At 30.3% G+C, this 23,499-nt stretch overlaps 4 protein-coding genes across 4 annotated transcripts in view; 1 reads left to right on the top strand and 3 right to left on the bottom strand.

The window, feature by feature from the left end:
• The first annotated feature begins 760 nt into the window (after window positions 1-760).
• Window positions 761-14,576, top strand: LOC113392931 (transmembrane protein 135-like). The gene is made up of 9 exons (XM_026629563.2): window positions 761-1,349; window positions 2,256-2,386; window positions 3,671-3,797; window positions 4,425-4,576; window positions 4,931-5,042; window positions 7,270-7,422; window positions 8,817-8,957; window positions 9,509-9,675; window positions 11,744-14,576. Exons 1-9 carry the CDS (start codon window positions 1,191-1,193, stop codon window positions 11,802-11,804), a joined length of 1,203 nt encoding a protein of 400 aa, XP_026485348.2. The 5' UTR covers window positions 761-1,190; the 3' UTR covers window positions 11,805-14,576.
• An 839-nt stretch (window positions 14,577-15,415) lies between these two features.
• Window positions 15,416-18,272, bottom strand: LOC113392930 (heat shock protein 68-like). The gene is made up of 6 exons (XM_026629561.2): window positions 18,090-18,272; window positions 17,122-18,003; window positions 16,778-17,047; window positions 16,600-16,701; window positions 16,244-16,471; window positions 15,416-15,713 (listed from the first exon to the last, which is right to left on the bottom strand). The coding sequence occupies exons 1-6, from the start codon at window positions 18,258-18,260 to the stop codon at window positions 15,471-15,473; spliced, it is 1,896 nt and encodes a 631-aa protein (XP_026485346.1). The 5' UTR covers window positions 18,261-18,272; the 3' UTR covers window positions 15,416-15,470.
• A 1,267-nt stretch (window positions 18,273-19,539) lies between these two features.
• LOC113392935 (uncharacterized protein) lies at window positions 19,540-19,952 on the bottom strand. Its single transcript, XM_026629567.2, has one exon. The coding sequence runs from the start codon at window positions 19,936-19,938 to the stop codon at window positions 19,687-19,689; it is 252 nt and encodes an 83-aa protein (XP_026485352.1). The 5' UTR covers window positions 19,939-19,952; the 3' UTR covers window positions 19,540-19,686.
• Window positions 19,953-21,185: 1,233 nt separating this feature from the next.
• The window catches only part of LOC113393122 (probable 2-oxoglutarate dehydrogenase E1 component DHKTD1 homolog, mitochondrial), a 27,957-nt gene continuing 25,643 nt past the window's right edge, over window positions 21,186-23,499 (bottom strand). The window contains exons 19-20 of the mRNA XM_064216424.1: window positions 23,179-23,264; window positions 21,186-21,358 (exon numbers count right to left, since the gene is read on the bottom strand). Coding sequence (XP_064072494.1) covers window positions 21,248-21,358; window positions 23,179-23,264 — 197 coding nt within the window. The 3' untranslated portion in view covers window positions 21,186-21,247. The remainder of the gene's footprint in view (window positions 21,359-23,178; window positions 23,265-23,499) is intronic.

Here is a 23,499-nt window from a genome sequence, read left to right as displayed (position 1 = left end):
TATTCATAAAAAAAATTAACTTAATAAAATTCAAAATCTGCTCATTTATTGCATTTAAAGCGGAACAAAGTTCGCCGGGTCAGATAGTACTTCATAAATAACATAGCATTAATGTATATAATGTATGTAATATTTATAGATATTTGTTACCAATTACCTTCATATAGAAAAGTAATTCATTTAAACAAATTCAATTTTTGAAAAAAGCAGTTTTATACCACAGCCATTATTTAGTCATATCATGATAAGTATATTTAACAGCTTAGATTTTGTCATCACTAGTAGTTTATTTTACTTATTTTTTTTGACGTGACGCAGATTTCGCTCGGCTAAGATGTTTATTCCAACAATATATATAATTTCTATTAATATTACATACTATTTGCTAAGGTTTCTGTGCTTCTATGTACAGTCGGGGTAAGAAAAGGTTCGTCACCTAAGGTCTATTTTCGTGTGCTCAGTATGCGCGATAATCTGCTTTACCGATTGAGTATGACATATTGCGTCGCAATGTACACTATTTTGAACCTAGTTATCATACTATGTTAGTTTAATTTTATGTGCAGTTTTCTGTTTAATGCTTTAGTTTCCAAATGTACTAAGAGTTAATGACTTGATAAAGGAATGAATTTGAAAACTGACGAAGGTTTTCTTATTCTGACTGTACTTACATGACTAATAAAAATACTCTGTAGTTTGTGGTTTACATTTGACTTTTGACAACTTTTAGTCCTACTGTCAGTAGTTCAGTATCAGTACTGTTCAGTGTCACTTGATTTGACATATATATAATTATTTTGAAATGTAAAATTTAATACGCAGACTGAAGTTTCATAGGGTTTTATAGTACGTCGTACGGATAACCCTTGGATATTCCAGTGAGAAGACAATCGTCATTTTAAAACATACTGGTTTATATTATATTATACGGTGAACTGATTTTGTCGTTTTCGTTTATTCGTCGGCTTAAAGCTTTGAATTGGTTGAGTTTTCATTTCAGTCAGTCGTTGATTGTGTTTGTTGCCTGGCGATCGTTAACATCGAGTACTGAGCAGCTACAACCGAAAAATATCTAACAATATTTGTGTCTTAGTAGATTGAATACAATTATAAATAACGTATTTTTTGCAAAAAATCTACATGAACTTTAATTTTGTTTGACCGTGGAAAAGTGTTTGTAAATAGCGAAAATGGTTGAAGCTAGTAAACTATGGTTCGATAAAGCTTGTAGCGCTTGTGAGTGCAATACATTAATACACCCATGGACATATAAATGTTCTGATGCTACAACTACTATGTTATTGAGTTGTATAAGAGGAAGCTATAAGTTTTATGCAATGGTTTATATTGTAAGTAATATTTCTTCATTTGTAGTAAATAGCAATAAATTTCGTATTACTACTTCATACTTACTAATAATTTAAAAAATAATTCAGAAACTATGTCGTAATAATCTCTGTAATACAATTAACAAATATAATCTATGATTAAATCCAAAGTAAAGGTATCTTATCTGATAAATTGATAATATTTTAATTTTTTATTTGATGTTTTTTTACAATTCATTAGTCATGACAAAAATGACAATCATAGAAATAACTTAATCAGCACAATTAAAAGGAAACATATATATATAACATTAATATGAAAATATTTGATATGACCACTGAATTTTCAGCAGGCACCACTGAATTTTCATGTGCTTAATTTGTGTTTATAATTCATCTCGTGCTCGGCGGTGAAGGAAAACATCGTGAGGAAACCTGCATGTGTCTAATTTCAACGAAATTCTACCACATGTGTATTCCACCAACCCGCATTGGAGCAGCGTGGTGGAATATGCTCCATACCTTCTCCTCAACGGGAGAGGAGGCCTTAGCCCAGCAGTGGGAAATTTACAGGCTGATTATGTTGATAAACATTCAACTAACATGAATATTTAAATGATTTTAAATAACAAAAGTTTATTGTACTTAATATGTATTAATGCCACCACAGCCAAAAATAGATGCATCAAGATAGGTTAGGTTTTATTTATTTATTATATTAAAAAAAATTTAACCTAACCTATATTGGCATATTCACAGAATTTAATTATTGCTGCAGTGGTGTTAATACATAAGTACCAAGTTTAGTATGTACATAAATGTATGAAATTGAAGTAATATATTCATACATATTCCATAAACTGTAGTGTTAAGTTAAATGAGTTTGAGTAATTCAAACTTTTAAATAACAAGCAAATTCTTTTACAGATACAAATATTGATGAGGGGTAAAAAATTAAGTAAAAAAGATATGATTGAACAATTCAAGTTATATTTAAAATCTGGAGTCTTCGGTCTAACTGTTGGAAGCTCATTTGTTACATTGAATTGTATATTTAGGTAAGGAACTTCTTTCAATACATGGATATATACAATGAGAAGTTCTTATATTATAATACTCATATTATAATAAAGTTGGTGGCACATTGGCTATGAAAGGGATGGAAATATTTGTTACAGTTCCAATGTCTTGTTGGCCCAATTGCTGGTCCACATATTTGAAATAAAAATTGAACCTAATTGTTATTGAAAATTTAAGAAAAACAAATGAAAAAAAAAATGAATAACAGTTATGATAGTTAGTACATACCAAACAAAAATAAAATAGGATATATGTTAACAAACAGAGGAGAAATAGTACTGTAGTATTTTTATGTTTGCTTTATTAATATAGATGCTAAATCTGTTATGCATAGGAAAAGAGATACAATTTTTTATTTAATAATACTCTGTGTTTAAAATGTAAAAGGATTCTCTGTTTTGGGTATAAAATAATTTTCAATTTATTCTTGGTTTTATCATTTTCATTATTCTGTAACTTCAAAATATCTGTGTGCTTTAATATAAATATCAATTTTGCTATCAGAACTAGTTTCCTTTAAAATATAATTTTACCTCATTACATCATAATATGTATGATCATAACTATTATATTACAAATTATTCTCATAATTTAATTTATATTATCCAATTGGCAGTGTAGGTAAAAGATCTCTAATTGAGTAATATAAGTTTCATTTAAGTTCTTCTTTAAACTTAGATCAATTTTGTAAATTATGATTCAGAAGTACTTCTAAGAGACTACTTGAAGGAATTATATTTTGATTTTTAAATCTAAAATTCAAAGTATTTATTTTAGTATAAAATTTAAAGGATGTTGAAGGTTTATTTGATAACAATACTTTAAACAAATGTCTGGCTTAAAATATGTGACTTTAGATGCTTATCAATATAGTGTGAATACATCAGTATAATTGAAATCAGTGTTTATAAACAAGATATTTTTTGTTCTTTTATATATTCATAATATTTAATTGCTTAATATATTTAAATGATTTATAAAGTACAGTTTTTTGAAAGATATTGTTTTTACTATGATAAGGTAGGAGTTATATTTGTATCCAAATCACAAATTATCATATAAAACCTTTGGACAATATATTTAACATTATTTTTTTTAAAAACTCATCCCAAGTTTTTCACATTTTCGAAGTTATGTATTTATCAACATATTTATGGATTAAGTGTTTTCTTTTTAATTCATTATATGTTTTTCTATTAGACTATTATAGGTTCTTTTTTTTTAATTATTGAATTTGAATGATAAAAGTTTTTTCTTTGCAGAAAATTATTCTTCAGTCAGTTTTCATATTATGCTACAGTGTTATTACCATGCACCATTAGCGGGTTGGCTGTATACTTTGAACCTCCTTATAGAAGAGTTTTGGTTGTCAATTTGTTTGTAAACTTGGTAAGTATTTTAAAATACAAATCAATTTAAACTATACAAAGGTCATATATAATTACTAATAGCCTACCTTATATATCATAAATAAGTGATATTGATAAGATCCGATTTCACCCCAAAATAATAAAAAATGTTACCATACAATTTGATATTTTCTTAACATATCTTGAAAGTAGACCATTGATTTAATAAGAAAACATTTTTATAAGAGAATAAAAACTACAATTAATATTACTCGTGGGTTGCCAAACTTAGTGCTTTATTCTCTTTCTTCTGTTCGTCAACAATTTTTTTTGTTTGGGAGTGATTAATGAGTTATAGTTTTACCAATAAAATAATATTGGATATAAAAGTATAGAAAAAAAAAATTACGAATATTTTCTTGTTAATTCATATTATATGTTTACATCAAATTTAAAATAATGATTATGGTCAAATTTTGTTTTTTTTCTGTTTTTGATGTAAATAGGTTATTAGTAATGCTGCAATTAACTATTAAAAATGCAATACATTTATTTAGTTATCTATGTCTTCAAATATTGAATTTTTCTTGGTGGGAGAACCACATGAATAAGAAAATAAATTTATAAGTAGAATATTTCGATATCATTCATAAGATATTTATTTCAGGTATTCGAATATTGGTTACGAACATTAGAAGCGAAAGGATTTTGGCGACGGTCAGCTGGACGTGAAACTCTGATATTCATGCTGGGTAGTTCTATCTTCTTCTACCTTATGCGATTAGAAAGAGAGAACACGAAACGTACACCCATATTCTGGTAATTTAATATTATATTTTTCTATTGAATATTATTTCTATGAGTTTAAATTAAGAGATAATTTATAATTACATGTTTGTATTTATCCATAGTAATTACATACATTTTAAAAATGTTGACTTGAATATTAAATGTTTATGTATGTATGTATTTGTGTATCTACACACAATATGATTGTGACAAAAAAGTATATTTGTATGTGTGCGTTTTTTTAGAAATAACATACATATTTATAATATTTCAGATAGTATCACCCCAAATGTACAATATATCTATTATCATGTTGACTTTCTGTAAACCTAAAACTATTTTAAATGATATATTGCTGTTGAATAAAATTAAAACTTGATTTAGGTTCTTCACTCCTCCACGAGTCTCTAAAGAAGTTGGTGAACCTGTTAAAGGTATCGATGGAAGGAGTCCAGCATGTCCTCACAGAGGGCCCTGTCTGAATTACATCTTTAAGGTAAATATCAAATTAATTTGAAATTGTGTTCTATTTAGTATATTTGAACTCGTGGAGGGGATCAAGGAAAAATATGGGAATTCATTTCGAAACCCAATAAACCTCTGTATACTTGGTACATAATCTATTAGACATAGAGATTGAGGTGCATATATTTGAGAGTAACATTATCAATTATCATGAGTGTTAAGCATTATGACTTTATATATTTAAACATAGTAATTTATTTCTCAGCCATTATTGTGCTTTTGTACATGACCATTTTTTGTATGATATTTTTTATCTGTTTTTTTTTTAGGAATATAAGTAAGTATGCACAGTTATTTGACTGTTGATTTTAATTAAAATCGAATAAAATAGTAAATCTTCTTAGTCAACATATAGGTTCTTCACATGTGAGTTCTTAAAATAGCGTTTTAAAAAAGTATTTAATATTTATCGTTCTAATTTGTTTTTTATCCTAGTAATATTACATAAGTCACTTCCCTCACTCATGTATCAGCTTAAACAATAATACATACATATTTGATAATCTACAAAGTAACTCAGTTAACTGTTGCTATAGTCCGGTTGCGCAACAAGTAGAATTTCGTACTCTGACCCGTTATTACTTGTCTCTGTCACTTGCGTATATTGCCATCGCATTCGCACAGTGTATGGAATTCAAATTTTCAAACTTTTAAACTAAACATTTTTTTTTTAAAATAATTTATATAATTAACGGCTTATTCAATTTTTATTTTCTTTTCTCTATTTCTCAAGAGGTAGGTTAGCTACATATTTATAATTTTTAAGGTATTTAATTTAATCGATAGCTATATATTTAGTATTTATCTCGTGCTTGGCGGTGAAGGCTAACATCGCGAGGAAACCTGCATGTGTGTAATTTCAATGAAATTCAGCTGTAATGTTATTTTGCGACAGCTATATTCACTAAATAAATTGATTATATACCCATGTGTAATGTAGATGTCCGTTTCTCTTTCTTTATAAGTAACAAATATTTTCAAATTGACATTTTTCTTAAATATTTACATACATACCCTTGGCTGATGATAAATAGATTTCCAAAATTATTTTTGTTCCACGACTCGGCTTTGTCAATATATAACCATAATGTTTAATTATTTTTTTTCGTTTTCACGCGTTTTTGACATTATGACTTCAGTCATTATAAAGATTGTCTTTGTTCCATGTAAGGCTTAGCTAATATTGTTTTATTGATTATTCATTTTATTTACAGACTATGAATGAAGGTTTCGATTTTATTTGATATATACAATTATTTACATTACAAATTATAATGTTACGAATTCATTTATGTCAAGGTAAAATAAAGGACGAAGGTTGTTTTAAGGTTGCTGGCTATTAAATAATGTAAATGAAACAAATTAGACTGCTAAATAAATTTAAGTACAAAATATAAATTATACGAAAATCGGATTATAAAAAAGTCTAAAAGCGTATGTTATTATTATACGATATAATTTGGTCTCGAAATTATTTTTTGTTTATCCGAGATTTTATCTTGTATTGTTTTCCGTAATAAAATAAAAGTGAGCTTAAGTAAGTAAATATTTTTATTATTATTATTGCATACGTAATACTCGGGGTCGAATTGTCAGTTATTAACATAGGAAAACATAACGTAAACAGTTTGCTGTAATTTAAAATAAGGATAAACGTTGGTCAAATGTCGTATGTCGTATGTAATTTGTTAGGGATAAAGACGTTATCGAAATAAGAAAAATATGCCTATAAGGATAAATATTATTTTCGTAATTCAATGTTATTTTTATGGAGTTCCCATTCCGATGACGTCATAACAAGTGTTTTTCTAGAGACGTCATATAAATATTACGTTATATATTTTTTTTATAATTGGAAGGTAAGCGTTTGAATTGAGCAGAAATGAGCTCGTGAATTTTAATTGATGACGGTGAAAATTCGAACAAATGATACTCGAGATTTTATGTGTTTAATTGGTTTTTCTAATTCTAACTTATCTCGTATTTTCCAGTGGAGGAAACCAACATGTGACAAGTGAAATTCTGTCACATGTCTAAGTACCAATCTCAGTGAAGGAGCCTTTTGGATTAAGTTTCAAATCTTCTGGAAATGAGAGGCTTTTGTTCAAAACTGTCAAATTTACAGCCTGTTACATGAAGCAGATGTAAAATAGACATGATAATATTAATCAAAAATAGTGTTACGATTTATCCACCAGGGGGCAGCACAGTTGTTCGGCGTCGGTTGCCTCATGACAGCTCTCAGGACGGTCATACCGCGGCTCCTGACACCGACGAAAGCTTTGAAATCGTTGAAACTGTCGCATTTGAAGCTTGGATTGTTCTTTGGTGGCTACATTGGAATTTATCGGGTAAGCATTTTCTATACTAATTGTAGGTAGTGTAGGTAAGGATAAAGAGTACCCTATCTAGACTATAATCTAGATGATGATCTTAGACGCGTTCAGTAGTTCTATCGTGATTGAGTAACACACATCCACCCGTCCAAATAATATTTATCATGTATACTATAGGTATAATAAGAACAGTATCGGTATCCTGAAGTAACGAAATACTTGGTTGTTGGGCTTCGTACAAGCCCGCCTGGGTAGGTACCGCCCATACATCATATATTCTAACAGAAATACCAAGTAATGTTGTGCTCCAGTTTGAAGGGAGAGTGAGCCAATATAATAGCCAACTACAGGTACAAGGGACTTATAACATCTCAGTTTCCAAGGTCGGTAGCCCATTGGTTATGTTAGAAGTGGTTAAATTTTCACACTTCGCCAATTTTTATTGACAGTGGTAACTTACCATCAGGTGTCCCATTTGAACGGCCGCCTATCGATGTCATATAAAATACTCAAATAAAAAAAGATAATTTAAAATGTAATGATTAATTCACAAATAAGTGACGAATGCCGTAATTTTCCATCCTTATTTTACTTTTAGAGTCCTTTTTTTATGCATAGTTAATAAACCAGTTTATAATAAATGTAATATCCCACAGCATACAGTGTACATTAATGACGTGATTACTTTTAAAGTGGTTTAAAACATTATTATTTAAATTTACACTTTAAGCTTGATAAATATATTATATAAAGTTATATTATATCCTTGAAGTAAATTACTTGAATTCAACGTGTTAATTTAAACGAAAATTAAAATTTGAATTTAATATTTTTATTATAATTCAAGGTATGTTTAAAGTGCAGCAAATAAATACGTTGCAAGAAATTGTGACGGATAAAAATTGTTGTGTGGATAATAATGACTCCATTACAGTTTTGTATGGAATTATTTTAATTAACATCGGAATCGAATTCTAATTACTTATATTAGTGTCGCTTTTTATCATAAATGAAAACGTGTTTTGTCGCTATCTCTCTTGCTTATGACTGACGATAATATTTTTTTTTTTCTCACAATATTTAAACAAATTTCAGCGTTTTTAATTTAATCATGACTTTGGTCTATTGCAATCTTTTATCCACTAAGACATATACAAAAATATAAATCATACGTACATTACATTTAGATAAAATAGAATACATACATACATAAATATGTAAATATATATATATATATAATCTTCTCATAGCTTAGATGGTACGGTTGTGTGTAAGTAAATAATTTTGTTTTACATACTATAATCAAATGATTGTATTTATATACATTTATAATATTAATTATTAGAATAATAATTTTTAACGTATTATTTTTATTAAATAAAAATAGAAAATTGTCTTTGTATGTTTAGCTGGTTATATGCCTGCTATGTCGTGCGAACGGTAGGGACAGCGCGCTGTACGCTCTGCCGGCGGGCTTCTTCGCGGGCGCGGCCTTCAGAGCGTCTCCGTCTACACCCATTTCATTAGCACCGATAACATCTACTTTACAGGTAAATACTTATTATTTTAATACTTATTAAAATACTTATTAAAATACTTATTAAAATACATTTAATTTAGAAAGAGGCATTAGAGGGTTAAGGTGGCTACGATTGAAATTAAATAAATCTTAACTTTTTATCATAAACATGTTTTGTTAACCCTTTCTAACTTCTTCGGTCGTACTTTTATATTTAGGCATATATTATGTAGTAAATGTGTATTTATGAAACAAAAAGCTATTATTTGATTAATTTATGTTCTAATGCCAAGCAGCGATACTTAGTATTATCGTGTTCCCGTTTGAAGAGTGAGTGAGCCAGTATCGATAAAACCACCAAGGACAAAACATCTTAGTTGTTCCCTAGGTTGGTGGTGCATTGACGATGATGATGGATGGTGACCACATATCATCAGTTGGCAGATATGCTAGTCCCTATTTCTATGCCTATTACAAAAAAAGGCTTAAAAATTTAACATTCTTTGACAGATATTGTAGGCGAATTAGCCAATTATCTTTTGGAACTAGTGTATTCTATATTTAAAATTGTGTTTATTTTAGATTCTCTTCTCATGGGCGTACCAAAGAGGCGCTATACCCGAACACTGGCCGCTCGTTGAGATACTGTACTGCTTGTGTCAAGGCCTCTTGTTCCACGCGAGGGTGATGCATGAAGACGTCTGCCCCAAGTACATCATTAATTTGATGCACACAGTCACCAGTAATAAGTAAGTATTGTTTTGTTTTGATCAGCCATTGTCGCTTTTTGACTGTGTTAACGATCTCGAATTTTCTATTGGCCAAAGATTATACAGTTACCTTAGAACGTAACTGTGCTGTTTGTCTAGAAGTTAACTTTAAAATGCTTGATAAAAAATTATGTAAACTGTCTAATCTTAATATATTGGTCTTATTTATGTTTATATACATTTTAATATCGTTGATGTATTCGTTTAAAAAAAACACGATAATTATCGAGCGTCATAAATGTAGTTACATTCGATGGCGCGTGACGTTATCGAATGTATTCGCTGCCAATTAATTAATAGAATATTATAGTGTACATAGGTGTGGGAAATCATAATAACATTGCATTATTGATACGACAGACAAGTTCATGATTATTTTTATAATATTAATCGCTATAAAATCCTGCGAATTGCGAATTAAAAGATAAAATAACGGCATTTTTTTTCGTTTTATAATAAAGAACAATGCTTATAAACTGCTAAAAAATCAAACATGTTTTTTTTTATGCAACAGAAAAAATCGATAATCGATATATCATACTAATTAGTAGCGATAATCGAATCGATACTCAAAATGTTACGTTGCAGCAATCGTCTAGTTTCATCTGTCAAAGTGAATGATTATTTGGACAGGATATAAGCATGATTTTGAATTTAGATACTTCCAAAAGAAAAAGACTTAGTATTGTTTCAGTAAAGGAATTATAATAAAACAATTTTTTTACATGTTTACAACCGAATACCAAATTTCATTCAAATCCAGTCCAATCGTTTCAGTGTGATTGAGTAACTAATGTTCACACATATGAATTATCCATTGTAAAATAATTATAAATTCCACTTCAAATGATATTGTTTTTATATTGCAGGATTTGAACGGTAAGGTTAATGTTAAGGTTGATGTATGTTTATTTTGTCTATTCTTGTTATATTAGTTATTTTCGTCTGTAATATTGGGCAAATTTATACACAGCTCTAGGAGTTAATAATTCATAAGTATTAATGATATTTAACACAATTTGACCGGCTTGTGCAGAAATTATCCAACTCATAGTTTCATCATAGTACACATAATCCAATCAAAGTTATTAATATTTAAATGAGAATTTTTTTTTTTTTTAATATTTTTAAAACAATGGAATAGCCTGCGGCTGCGCTCGCGTGTTAGGGATTAGTCGTCAGGTGTTAGGTATAAAACGGTCCGTGTCCTACATTGGAGTTCAAACTTGCTTCATACCAAATTTCATCAATTTCGGTTCAGTAGTTTGGCCACAGACAGATAGACACAAGTTACTTTCACATTTATAATATAAGCATATATTGATGCAATTTGTTCGAACAAGCGCATTTGTCAATACCGTCCATATAAAATTTACTGTCCATACGGAGGCGGGTACCCTTCTCAAACCCTATTAAAAGCATTCCCAGAGAGTATTGGTGTCAGGCAGGCAGACGACCATAAACTTCGACCCCAAAGTAACTAGAAAAAGGGGGAGGCTGTAATAATAAATTTGGTAAATGTTTTATTTATACGAAATGCGATATCTGTCAGGAATTAATATGGAAATACCGTGATATAATATTATTCAGAAATCGTGATACTATTCTTGTCGATAGTAATTGACTCATTACGGAAGACTTTCCTCAATCTAACGTAAAATACGTCGAGTTAATACACGTAATTGGGATATGCCATTCTCGATCTGATAAGTTGTCGTGTTATTAATGTATTAAAATTAATAGTTATCTTATTTTTAATTACTAATTTTCGACTCCAGCATTTTGGGTCCTTCGAGTGAATTTTTCCTTTTTTTGTGTTCCTTATTTAAATATTGTTTATATATCTGTATATTATGTATTTGTTATATATACTTTGAATGAATTTTATTGTCTTTTTAATGTACTTTGTTTACCGTTCCTCACTTTTTTCGCCTTTGTTGGTCACAGTCAGGAAAACCGGTTTCACTTCGCTTCTTGAAAATCACGATGTGTCTATTCTCTATCGTATTTAGATTCTTGTGCTAATTGAAGTTTTTTTTTCTTTCAGAGCTGACGAAGTTCAAGCTGCCTTTATACAGAAGATAAGAGCCGCCGGTGGGTATGAATGAGGCCGACAGTTTAATAAAACGCATTTAATTACAAATAAGTTAAAATAAATTTAAAAATTGTAGCAAAAATGTGAGACAGCAGAATCTACATCTATACACGTACATGACACCACTCTGGGTGGCAAAAGATCGTAAGTAAATGTATACCCAATCCCGATATTCTTGAGTAAAATATAAGAAAAAAATGAATAGTTTTTGCGCTCTTTTCAAAGTATACATATTTCACGCACGACCTTTTGCATTAACAGTGACGTATTAGCTGCAAAGGTCAATGACTGTAAAGGTGAAGCGTTTTTTGTTACATCAGCACGTGTAACGGTATAAATAGAATTGTTTTTGGCCAAAAGGTCACGCATACTGAGTTGTGCGCTATGTTTAATAGCAACATGAGGCGACCGTGACGTCATAGGTAATGTATCTTTAATAAACCTAATCGAATTGAGTCAAAGGGCTGATTTACACGTATTGAACGTAAACGTAAGAGTTATCGAGTAGTAACTACATTTTAAGTGAATTGATATTTAGTAAACGTCCACACGTCCGCACGTATATGATAGTTAAGTTCATTAGTTCACTCCAGAGGGACGACCAAAGTTGTGAATTTAACTGATATTTAACTAAATTTTGTGCAAACGTGTCAAGTTTTAGCCACGCCCACCAATTGAAAAATAGAAACATTTGTAACACTAGTAAATAATATGTAATTACTACTTATAACTAAATTGTCTACATGTATAAAGTAACTGAAATTATGTCATTTAGTAAACTACTTAAAAATTTAATAAGTGTTTATCAAACTGAAAAAAAAAAAGTTTGCAAAGAACATGCTATAGAAATGCTGTTAAGTGCTGGTAGTTTAATTCTAGCTGGGTCGCAATTTTTCCTATGATTTTTTAGGGGTTTGTAAATGTAAATCACATATTGTGTTTCCATATGTGGATTAATATATATATTGTAGAAAACAGATAATATATTGTTGTTCTTGTATTATTTAGGTGCTACGTGGGATTTTTATTGGGTATTAATTGATTTGTAAATGAGAACTCATTGGCTACAAACTTTTTGTCTTATAATAGTTTTTTAATCACCAAAATGTAAGCCAATCTATTTTCATCCAATTATTAACGTATCTCTCTTGATGATTAAGATAATCATATAAGTAGTTTCACGCATTTAAAAATTGATTGTTGATATTTGATTTTCAATCATCAAGTAAGCGGTTGAATGTAATATTGTAATTTAAGTTAATCTAACTTTGATCAATATTTCATTTATCAGAAACTGGAGTAAGTGAACCAATTTTTGTTTATAATGATTGTACTTATTGAGTTGTGAAAATAATTATATATGAAATAAAAATCTTTTTTAAGGAAAAGCTTTATCGAGATAGCAATTTTTAGCAAAATTACACACAATTGTCGTAATCTTATACATTTCTTCAATCGTTTTTCATTGCAGTGATGTAGAGCAATAAAAAGTATACAATTTTGTTAGAATTTTGAACAAATGAAATTAGAATAGATTTTTTTTTATTGTTTGTTTAGTAATTGAACTTACTTGCTATTGGCGGATTATTCTGATATAAAAATAACTCTTATTTATGTAACTCTTTAGTTAACGAAGAAAAATATTTTTTTTTAGCCTTTGAAAACAAGGCTGCCGACTTATCAGTAAGCATTGAAATTTATTTTGGACATTTTATACTCATTCTGGAATTTGTAGCACTAAACCTTTAATCATTCACAATGTGTTGTTGCTATTATTAATATAATAATCCTCTATAGTTTCACTGTTAGATTAAATAGACTCATCGAAGCAGTAGTGATTTATTATCCTTTAACTTATGACATTCTAATCATATTGATAGATTATTGTATTTGTTATAACGGCAATAATTTTCAATCGGAAATTTAATTCTTAAGTAGAATACAATAGAGTCGTATATGCATATTCGTCAGCAGTGTCGTTTGCGATAACAGTTAAAGCTCTTAGAGGAAAATAGTATTTTATGTACACGTTTTAAATTATTGGATTTAAAACGTGATCAAATCGTAATGTTCCCGTTTTGGGCATGGTGTATGGGTTTTATTTGAATATACTTTGACAATTAAACATTAAAAGTTTTAGATACATAGTTTAGACGTTTAGAGATATCACAAAAGATATAGCACAAAGTAGAGTAAAGTTATTTGGTTGAAAGTGAACCATTAGGACAATAAGTACAAATACAAATTGGGTGTCGTGTTTTACAATAAAATCCGGCTCGAAGGATCAACTTTAATGGTTTAATTTTATCAAGCGTTGCATTTAATTTGAATGGTTTTTTAAAAGTATTTTTCTAATGTTTCCCATTGACGCGACGATTTAGTGTTTTTTTACACTTAAAAAGTGTACTTATTATATAGGATATTGTTGTGGTGGTAAAATTATTTTCATGCGCTTGCGCAACTAATATAATTGAAATCAGCATGATAATAGCACCTTTTCTTGTATATTTTTGGGCTTAATAGTAAATAATATAAGAATAAAATAATGCCTAGGCAACGGAAATTAATTTTTCATTTTATGTCTAGTGTAAATATAATTTAATTTGTACTAATATTTATTGAAAAAATGAAAAGAATAAATTGGAGCGTTCCGATTTTAAAATTATTATTTCCCTGTGACTAATGATTATTGTTGTTATTTGAACAAATATTTTATGTTTAAGCACCGAATAGTTTAAATTGCCATCATATTGTTATATTTTTGGAATAAAAATATTAAGTACAATGTTGATTTTTTATTTAACTCGCACGATATATGAATACGATAGTATAGCCGAAAGGAAATGTGGATGCTATGTGGATCTTAAACGATTTAGGTTTTCGTGCAACTCCCAATGTCCTGCCGACTGATTTCGGTCATGCCCTTAAATTTAAACTAGTCAATGGTGTGACGAATGAGGCACGAGACCAATAAATTTACGCACCCGACTGCGACTGTAAAAGGTCGACTTTCTTAACTCTGGGCTTAAACGGAGAATTTATTGATAGTTTACTAAATATTATTGTTACAACTATTTAAAATGGGATATTTACCATGTTTATCCACCAAATAAAAATAAAAAACATGGTAAATATCCTGTTTTAAATACTTGTAGTAATAAAAATAACGCATTTTTATTTAAAATCTAATATTATTGTTGCTTCGAACACAAATCGGAGAGAATAGCTGTTATTTAAGACCAACTATGATGAGACATAACATCTGCTTATTCCATATTACATTGACATCTAGTCAGGGCCGGATATACTATATGGCTTTTTGGGCTTCAGCCCAGATCCCCGTGGATTCAAGGGGGCCCAACTAAGTCAAGTCAAAGTCAAAAATAGACGATAATGCGAAAGAATACATAACTTCATTAAATTAAACAGGTCGTATGGTTTCAAGTCTACGTTCCGATATGTCTTAGGTTAGGGCCCCTAAGTAGTGTTAGCCCATGGCCCTCTAAACTTACGGTCCGGCCCAGCAGGTAGTGGATTATCATGCAGAGAAGCTTATTCAAATACGTTCGTTTATACTTTCAATTCGTGGTTTTAGAAATTGATTTGTTAATTCCTGGTTTGCGACTTTTTAATTATCATTTTGCTTTTATAGAACACAGATTGTTTATATAAGAAATGGTTAATCAATCTCTTCAACCCTTGGTCCACCAGAACTCACTGGTCTTGTATGGCTCGGACCACTAGCTCCGTGGAGTTTCATCATTGCTGATTGACAAGCGCTTTGAGCCGCTTGCAAGTGGTGTTCCAGATCTGATAATCCTGCATCAGGGTTTGCTTCGAGCCACCGTATCTGGTTGTTGCATTCTGTGATGACTGCGTCACGTTCGCTGTCTGTTAATCTGTTGCCGGCGTTTTCAGCAGCCTATAAAAGTTTCGATTTAAGTAATATATGTATTAAGTTTCAACTGTAGAGTTGTAAAGTTTTACTTAGTAGTAGAGCTTGTGGTGGTGGTGATGTGCAAGTTAATCTAGGTAGGTACCACTCACTCATCAGATATTTTACCGACAAAAGCAATACTTAGTATTGTTGTGATCAGATTTAAGTTTGAAACATTTTAGTGAATTTTTTTGCTTTAAAAATTATTTAGTTGTAGTGCATACTGTCACATGTTAAAGTTTTAAAATTAAAAATGGACCCACAGCAGATGGCTTAAAAAATGTACGTTTGTTGATTCTAAATAAAAATGTTAAGTATCATTATCTTAAGACTGATTATGGTTATAATATATAATTTTATTTACTTTTATTGTAATTTAATACTTATATGACATACAATTTTTCATGCTTATTGGTAGTAGGCAATCTTCCACAGGCTTAGGATAGCCAAGGTATCAAATCTACCTCTCAACAGGAAATTTATTTTAGTTATTAAAATCCAAACGAATACTGTACTGTTTTACATCCAAATGCATATGCTTCTAATCGATTTCTACATTCGACTTTCTTTCTTGCAGTTTCATCTTCTGCTTTGAACTTTTCAGCATCTTGAAGCATTTTTTCTATTTCCTTTTTATTGAGGCGTCCTTTATCGTTTGAAATTGTTATTTGTTCTGATCTTCCAGTGCTTCTGTCTTGGGCACTCACACTGAGAATGCCATTCGCATCTATGTCAAAGGTAACCTAAGTCATACAAATAAGAAGATATAGATAAGCTAGGATCAAGTGATATTTGTGACGCAAATAAACGTCAGTTTTGAGGATTTTAATTTTAGCCAAAGTATTTAAGTGAAATTATCGTGAAAACATACTTCAATTTGCGGTATGCCCCTTGGCGCTGGAGGAATACCTGTCAAATTAAATGTTCCAAGCAAATTATTGTCCTTGGTCATCGCCCTTTCTCCTTCGAAAACCTAAATAAAATGAATATGATATAATTAAACTTTGAATGGAACTTTAAAGTGAGCAATTATAAAATTATCAATTTACTTGAATTGTCACGGCAGGTTGATTATCCGAATATGTTGTAAAGATCCTTCTCTGTGCAATTGGTATCCTAGTGTTTCGCTCTACTAATCGTGCCATTACACCACCAGCTGTTTCTATTCCGAGAGATAAAGGAGTAATGTCAACAAGTAAAACGTCCTGAATTCGAGTGTCTGTCGAACCAGAGAGAATAGCGGCTTGCACTGCAGCTCCGTATGCTACTGCTTCGTCGGGATTGATGGAGAGGTTTAATACTTTTCCATTGAAGAAATCCTAGGGTTCAAAATATTATCAGACTTTTTAATCAGTATATAAAAAAAAATAAACAATTAAATATAAATGAATACCTGCAATAATCTTTGAATTTTTGGAATCCGTGTTGACCCACCTACCATCACAACATCGTTGATTTCTCTAATATTCAATCCAGCATCTTTAAGGGCTCTATCAACAGGCGTAAGTGTTTGTCGAAATAAATCTGAACATAACTCTTCGAAACGCGCTCTCGTTATTTTTGAATAAAAATCTATACCTTCGTGTAAAGCATCAATTTCTATACTAGCTTCTGTACTAGATGATAATGTCCGTTTGGCTCTTTCACACGCTGTTCGTAATCTTCTCAGAGCCTTAGGATTACTTTTGATATCTCTTTTGAATTTTTTTTCAAACTCTTGGCTGAAATGATCTACCATTCGACTATCAAAGTCCTCACCCCCTAAATGTGTATCGCCAGCAGTAGATCTAACTTCAAACAATGATCCCTCTGATATTTGTAGAATTGACACATCAAACGTTCCGCCACCTAGATCAAATATAAGAACATCCTTCTCTCCCGTTAAGTCTCTGTCTAGTCCATAAGCAAGTGCGGCTGCAGTCGGTTCGTTGATTATTCTCAAAACATTTAAGCCTGCTATTGCACCCGCATCTTTAGTCGCTTGACGCTGAGCATCATTAAAATATGCCGGAACGGTTATTACAGCGTCTTTAACGATACCACCAAGAAAAGTTTCGGCAATTTCTTTCATCTTTGTTAAAACCATTGAAGAAATTTCTTCTGGAGTAAATTGTCGTTTTTCGCCTTTGTATTCAACATTAATTTTTGGTTTACCTTGGTCAGAAATAACTTGAAATGGCCAGTGTTTAATATCTTGTTGGATTTTAGGATCATCAAATTTTCTGCCAATCAGACGTTTTGCATCGAATATTGTATTTTTTGGGTTCATAGCAATCTATAAAGTAAATAAAAACATTACTTTATTTCGCTTCACAATGGTTTTCTTTACTTAAATTATGTTGTATTGTATTATGTACCTACCTGGTTTTTCGCTCCATCTCCAATAAGTCTTTCGGTATCATTGAAAGCAACGTATGATGGCGTAGTTCTGTTACCTTGATCGTTGGCGATGATTTCAACCTTGCCATGCAAAAACACTCCAACACAAGAGAAGGTTGTTCCAAGATCAATTCCGACCGCAGGTATCACCATTTTGTTTCTTTTTTGTTGAATATCTCAATATTATAAGTACTACTTTATTACTTTTTCGTAAATTTTTAATGAAAGCGGAGTCTTAAAGGCTACTGGAAATTATATTCTCTTGTGATTGATTCATTTTGATATATGATTTTATAATTTTTTATACGCTTATAGTTAATATTATTGTGAATTCACGCATTGTTATATTTTATATATCTATTTAAAAAAATACAAATACTTAGTACATTTTGACACTTCTTACATTTTATTTACTTAAATTATACTTGTAATTTTAACGGATAGTGACAATTATATTCACTATTAGAGTCATTTTTAATATAATGTTTTATGACTTTTGTATGAATATATAAGAAGGTTTTATGTCTATTGTTTGAAACTGTATTTCATAGAACACTCAGTTAAGCGTACAATTTCCAAATAAATCTTAAACTCTAAAATGTTTTGGGCAAAGAACGTTTACTTTAGAAGCAGCTGTAATTTATTACGTAAATTTATTGGTCTGTCTGAACAATGGAGCGGTCGACGGTATCCGATACGATTCGATAATACTTTCAAGACAAAAGGACATCCATCTAAATGTTTAATCGTTATTGTACGATTTGAGCGTAATTATCTGGAGATTATATATTAATATTTAATTAATCTATTTATTAATCTTTTTATCAATTTCTATACAATATACAGAAACTTTGTTTCAAATCACTAAATAATTAATTGATACTGTGTTCTTACATACAGACTTAATGTAGTGCAATATAGCCAATAGAAAACTAACCAAATAAGCTAGTCTTCTCTGTGCTAATACATCTTAACTCACTTCCCATTTCCATTAGCGCACTTTGACTTTTTCTTCGGTATAAACATTCACATTTTGATATTCTATTTTTTTTAGGGTAATTGCTAGGAAACACTAACCTCACTTCAATATATTTAAATGAATATCGATATTTTGTTAGTGCCTTATTCCGAAACATTGTTACATATTTATTAAATGTCTTAAAAATCGCGCTTTTGTGGTTTTCCAAACATCTAAGTGGCTATGTTGATATTTTATAACAAAAAGTCTCTTCTAAACGAATTGGAATATATTATTTGCAGGCATAAACAAAACGAAACGAAATTGAAAGGTAAGATGTAAGGTAATGATAATAAAGATAGTTTAAATAGTTTTAGCTCTTTATTACACTATATAATATACCTATTACATAACATAAGTAAGGGGAACATTCCAAGTAATTTCAATTCCAAATAAGTTAAGAACGACGCAATTAAAACGATTTGAATCGAAATAGCGTCACTATCTGCGAGTTGCAGTCGACCTGGCCAAAACAAACTAGGTCAACAAAATTGGAAACTAGTGCAAACTAGTTTTTTACTAGAACAAAAAACTTGAAAACAACGTATTTGATCTGTGTTACTAGCGTTTTCCTTTCTTTTTCTTCTTATTAAAATCGGGAGGATGAAACCCTCTCGCCTGCAATAATTCTTGGACATTATGACAGGCGTAATAAACGTTGTCCATTGCCGAATCCGTGAGCATGTCTACGTTACATCTACCTTTCGCTTTGCCTTTCTTGGGTCTGCCTCCACCTTTTTTAGATTTCTTCTTGTCTCCGCCTTCTTCTTTTTCTTTCTTTTCTTTTTTCTTACCTTTTCCTTTGCCAGCCATGACGTTAACAGGCAAGAACAACTGAAGATTCGTAGGTAAGACTAACTGAAGATTCGTAGGTAACCGTTGATATGATGTTATTGATCAAACGTTGTCGTGTTGATTCGAGTTAAGGTATATTATCGACGTACAATATAATTAAATACACAACGTCATGAAACCTGTCATTTATTATATTTAATTATACTCCATTATAAAATGTCTATACAAGTTTGTTATTATAGTATTTTATTTATTAATAAATAGTCGTCGTATGTTTAAGATGTATGAGTGAGCGTTGTTTACAAATATAAATACAAACGTTTTGAGTGAAAGACTAGGATCCAGAAACATGTTATCAAATTGTTTTGTTAAGTATATTTTCAAATATAATATTTGGAACTAGCTGTTGTCTGTATTTTTTGGGACGCCAATTTTTTCCCTGCAATTTCTATATCCCATAAGATCTCGCCATCTCAAGGTCTTCAATTAAGGTAAAGGTTATGTAGTAACAAACAGACAGACATAATTATTTTCTCATTTAAAGTAATTTTAATAGAATATTATCATTAAATAGCTATTATTTACTTCCATAAGAACTATTAATATTCGGTCTTTAATATATATATAAATATATCATAAAAATAATTACTGTATACATCATGACCGCGTGGAATGAAGATCAAAATAATATTAATATCGGCTCGTTAGATATATTTCCGATACATATAGGTAGGTAATTTGATTACGATCAATTGTATCTAAACGAAGCAAATTCCCTTTCAAACTGCTTCATTGGTTTGGCGAGTAATATTATCGGATATTAATCTTGTAAGTTCTGAATAAGTTAATAAATAATAATAATAAGCCGAGATGGTCCAGTGGTTAGAACGCGCACATCTTAACCGATGATTTCGGGTTCAAATCCAGGCAGGCACCACTGAATTTTAATGTGCTTAATTTGTGTTTATATTCATCTCGTGCTCGGCGATGAAGGAAAACATCGTGAGAAAATCTGCATGGGTCTAATTTTAGCAGCAATTGGAGCAGCGTGGTGGAATAAGCTTCAAACCTTTTTCTCAAAGGGAGAAGAGGCCTTAGCCCAGCAGTGAGAAATTTACAGGCTGCTAATGTAATGTAAAATAATAAAACAAGTGCATTTAATAACGTAATATAATTTTATTTACATTTTCAAAGTAAAAACATACCTTATTTAAAATACAAAAATGTCTGGAATAAATGCATAATTTCCTCCAAGAGATCGTTCGAACAAACGAAGCGTTAGTTATCAAAAAAATCATTTTATAAGTACTTGCTATGTGTTGATAAGCTATTTTATATTATATAATGGCTCTCGTAATACGTGTTCAACTTCTGCTCGATGCAATTTCGACGTACCGACAGCTGGCGTCGCGGCTTCGCTTCGACCAGCGTAGATTAACTGCAAGAAAATAAATAAATGAATTGCTAGTATCTTTAGACTGTCGAATCAATCTTCTACATCAATTATACCTATATACCTGAATTAGTTTCTACAAACTGTGGCAGAAATAATCTGCTCCTTCAAATTCAAACTAAACTTTATTCATAATGTAGAATAATTTCGATCGTGATTTGACAAGATCAACTGACTGAGATACTATCACGTGTTATTTGAGCGGAATGTGTTTTTTTTAATGTAGTAGAAGAAACTAAAAAACAGTTTTCATAAAGTACATTTTATGTGTTAGTTATATTTGCTTATATATCCGGCTCCTATATATCTGATATATTAATCAATGTTCACACACAGAAGGATTTAATCGTAGTAACTATACATTGTCAATCCTTTGCCGATTATGACAATAACATTACACTCAATCTATACATATAATAAAATTGGAGTGTCTGTTTGTAATATTATATATTATATTATAAAACTTTTAATTATCAGATTTATCGAACACACTCAAAAACTGCAAACCGAATTTATTAATCGCACATAAAGGAAACTATACATAACAATAAAACCACTTAAGTAAAGTTCCGATTATTCCTTGTAACTTTTATAAGAGCAAAATTTGCGTCTGCAAATCACAATTACTACTTTTTCCAGTGGATTCATAAAATATATAAAATATCGTTCCTATTTTTATTTTTTTAAAAGAAATATATAAATTGATTACTATGACAAAAGTAAACATACGTATTGGTTATTACAGGAGACACATCCGAATGGACTTGCCATAGGAAATACTAAAATAAGGGTGGAAATTCTGTACGAAATAATCCGTTAGGAGGGTTTTAATATGAGAAAACCATTGTCACATTAATAACTGCTTCCTCGATTTAATAGATAGAAAGCGTCATATTGAGACAGATTTAAGATATCTTAATTAAATTATTTGGATATACTATGGTACAAAATTATTTACAAATATTGATGAAGATTGACGATATTTCGTAACATAATTATAAATTATTTTACAAACATGTTCATTAAACAATTAAAAATACAAATTTACTACCCAATAGTTTGTACTTTATTAAATCCTTGTGTATATTTGACGACCTCCATGGTCGAGTAGTGTGTACACCGGTTTTCATGGGTACGCCGCTCCGAGGTCCCGGGTTCGATTCCCAGCCGAGTCGATGTAGAAAAAGTTAATTAGTTTTCTATGTTGTTTTGGGTCTGGGTGTTTGTGGTACCGTCGTTACCTCTGATGTCCATAACACAAGTGCTTTAGCTACTTACATTGGGATCAGAGTAATGTATGTGATGTTGTCCAATATTTATTTATTATTTATTTATTTAATACGTCCTATACGATAAGAGCAAAACCATCAATTTTAATTGATGAGATTCTCAAATCAAGTTTAGTGAAATATCCCCGTGCGTGTCCATCAATTTTAAGCCAGTCTAGGTCTTCGTACAAAATATACAATGACAAAGCAAAGGTTGTTATTGCCATTGGATTGAATTTTCTGTTTGTGAAGATCTAGCAGATTGCATTCATAAAATTTTCACAAACAATTCTGTTTTCAATATACAAAGCCTATGTATGAGTATAAATGTATGTATTTGGCGTTATAAAACAATAAATTACTGTTAAACGCAAGAATGTAAAGATAGCATAATTCTATAATGACTGAATACATTTTGTTATTGTTGGTCCTTTCGTGTTTTAATCTTACTTGGAAAGTTTATATACTGATAACTTTCTTAATTTTTGTTTAATTCAAAATTTAAATTGACTTGAGAAAATAACAAAACATTCTTACCTTTTTTCCAAGAAGATTCTCAAAGCGTGGCTTAATGAAGGTCCAGGCTCCCATATTTCTGTGTTCCTCTTGACTCCATATGAATTCTGCAAATCGATCGATCATTGAATATATTTATATATGATTTCACTTTCGCTTTACTTACAATATAATAAAATACACGAATAAACGAAATGTTGACGTGCTAAAATTGTATGTAATATTTCGTAAGTACTTTTTATGGTTAAATATAAATGACTGATCATTAGTCAGAACTATTTATAATCATGCGGGATTCGCAGTACGTTTCCATTATTCTCAACATCTTATTTTTCAACGGCT

Source organism: Vanessa tameamea, chromosome 12, assembly GCF_037043105.1.
Source record: "Vanessa tameamea isolate UH-Manoa-2023 chromosome 12, ilVanTame1 primary haplotype, whole genome shotgun sequence".
Taxonomy (NCBI): Eukaryota; Metazoa; Arthropoda; class Insecta; order Lepidoptera; family Nymphalidae; genus Vanessa; species Vanessa tameamea.
This window is presented reverse-complemented; position numbering and strand designations above follow the sequence as displayed.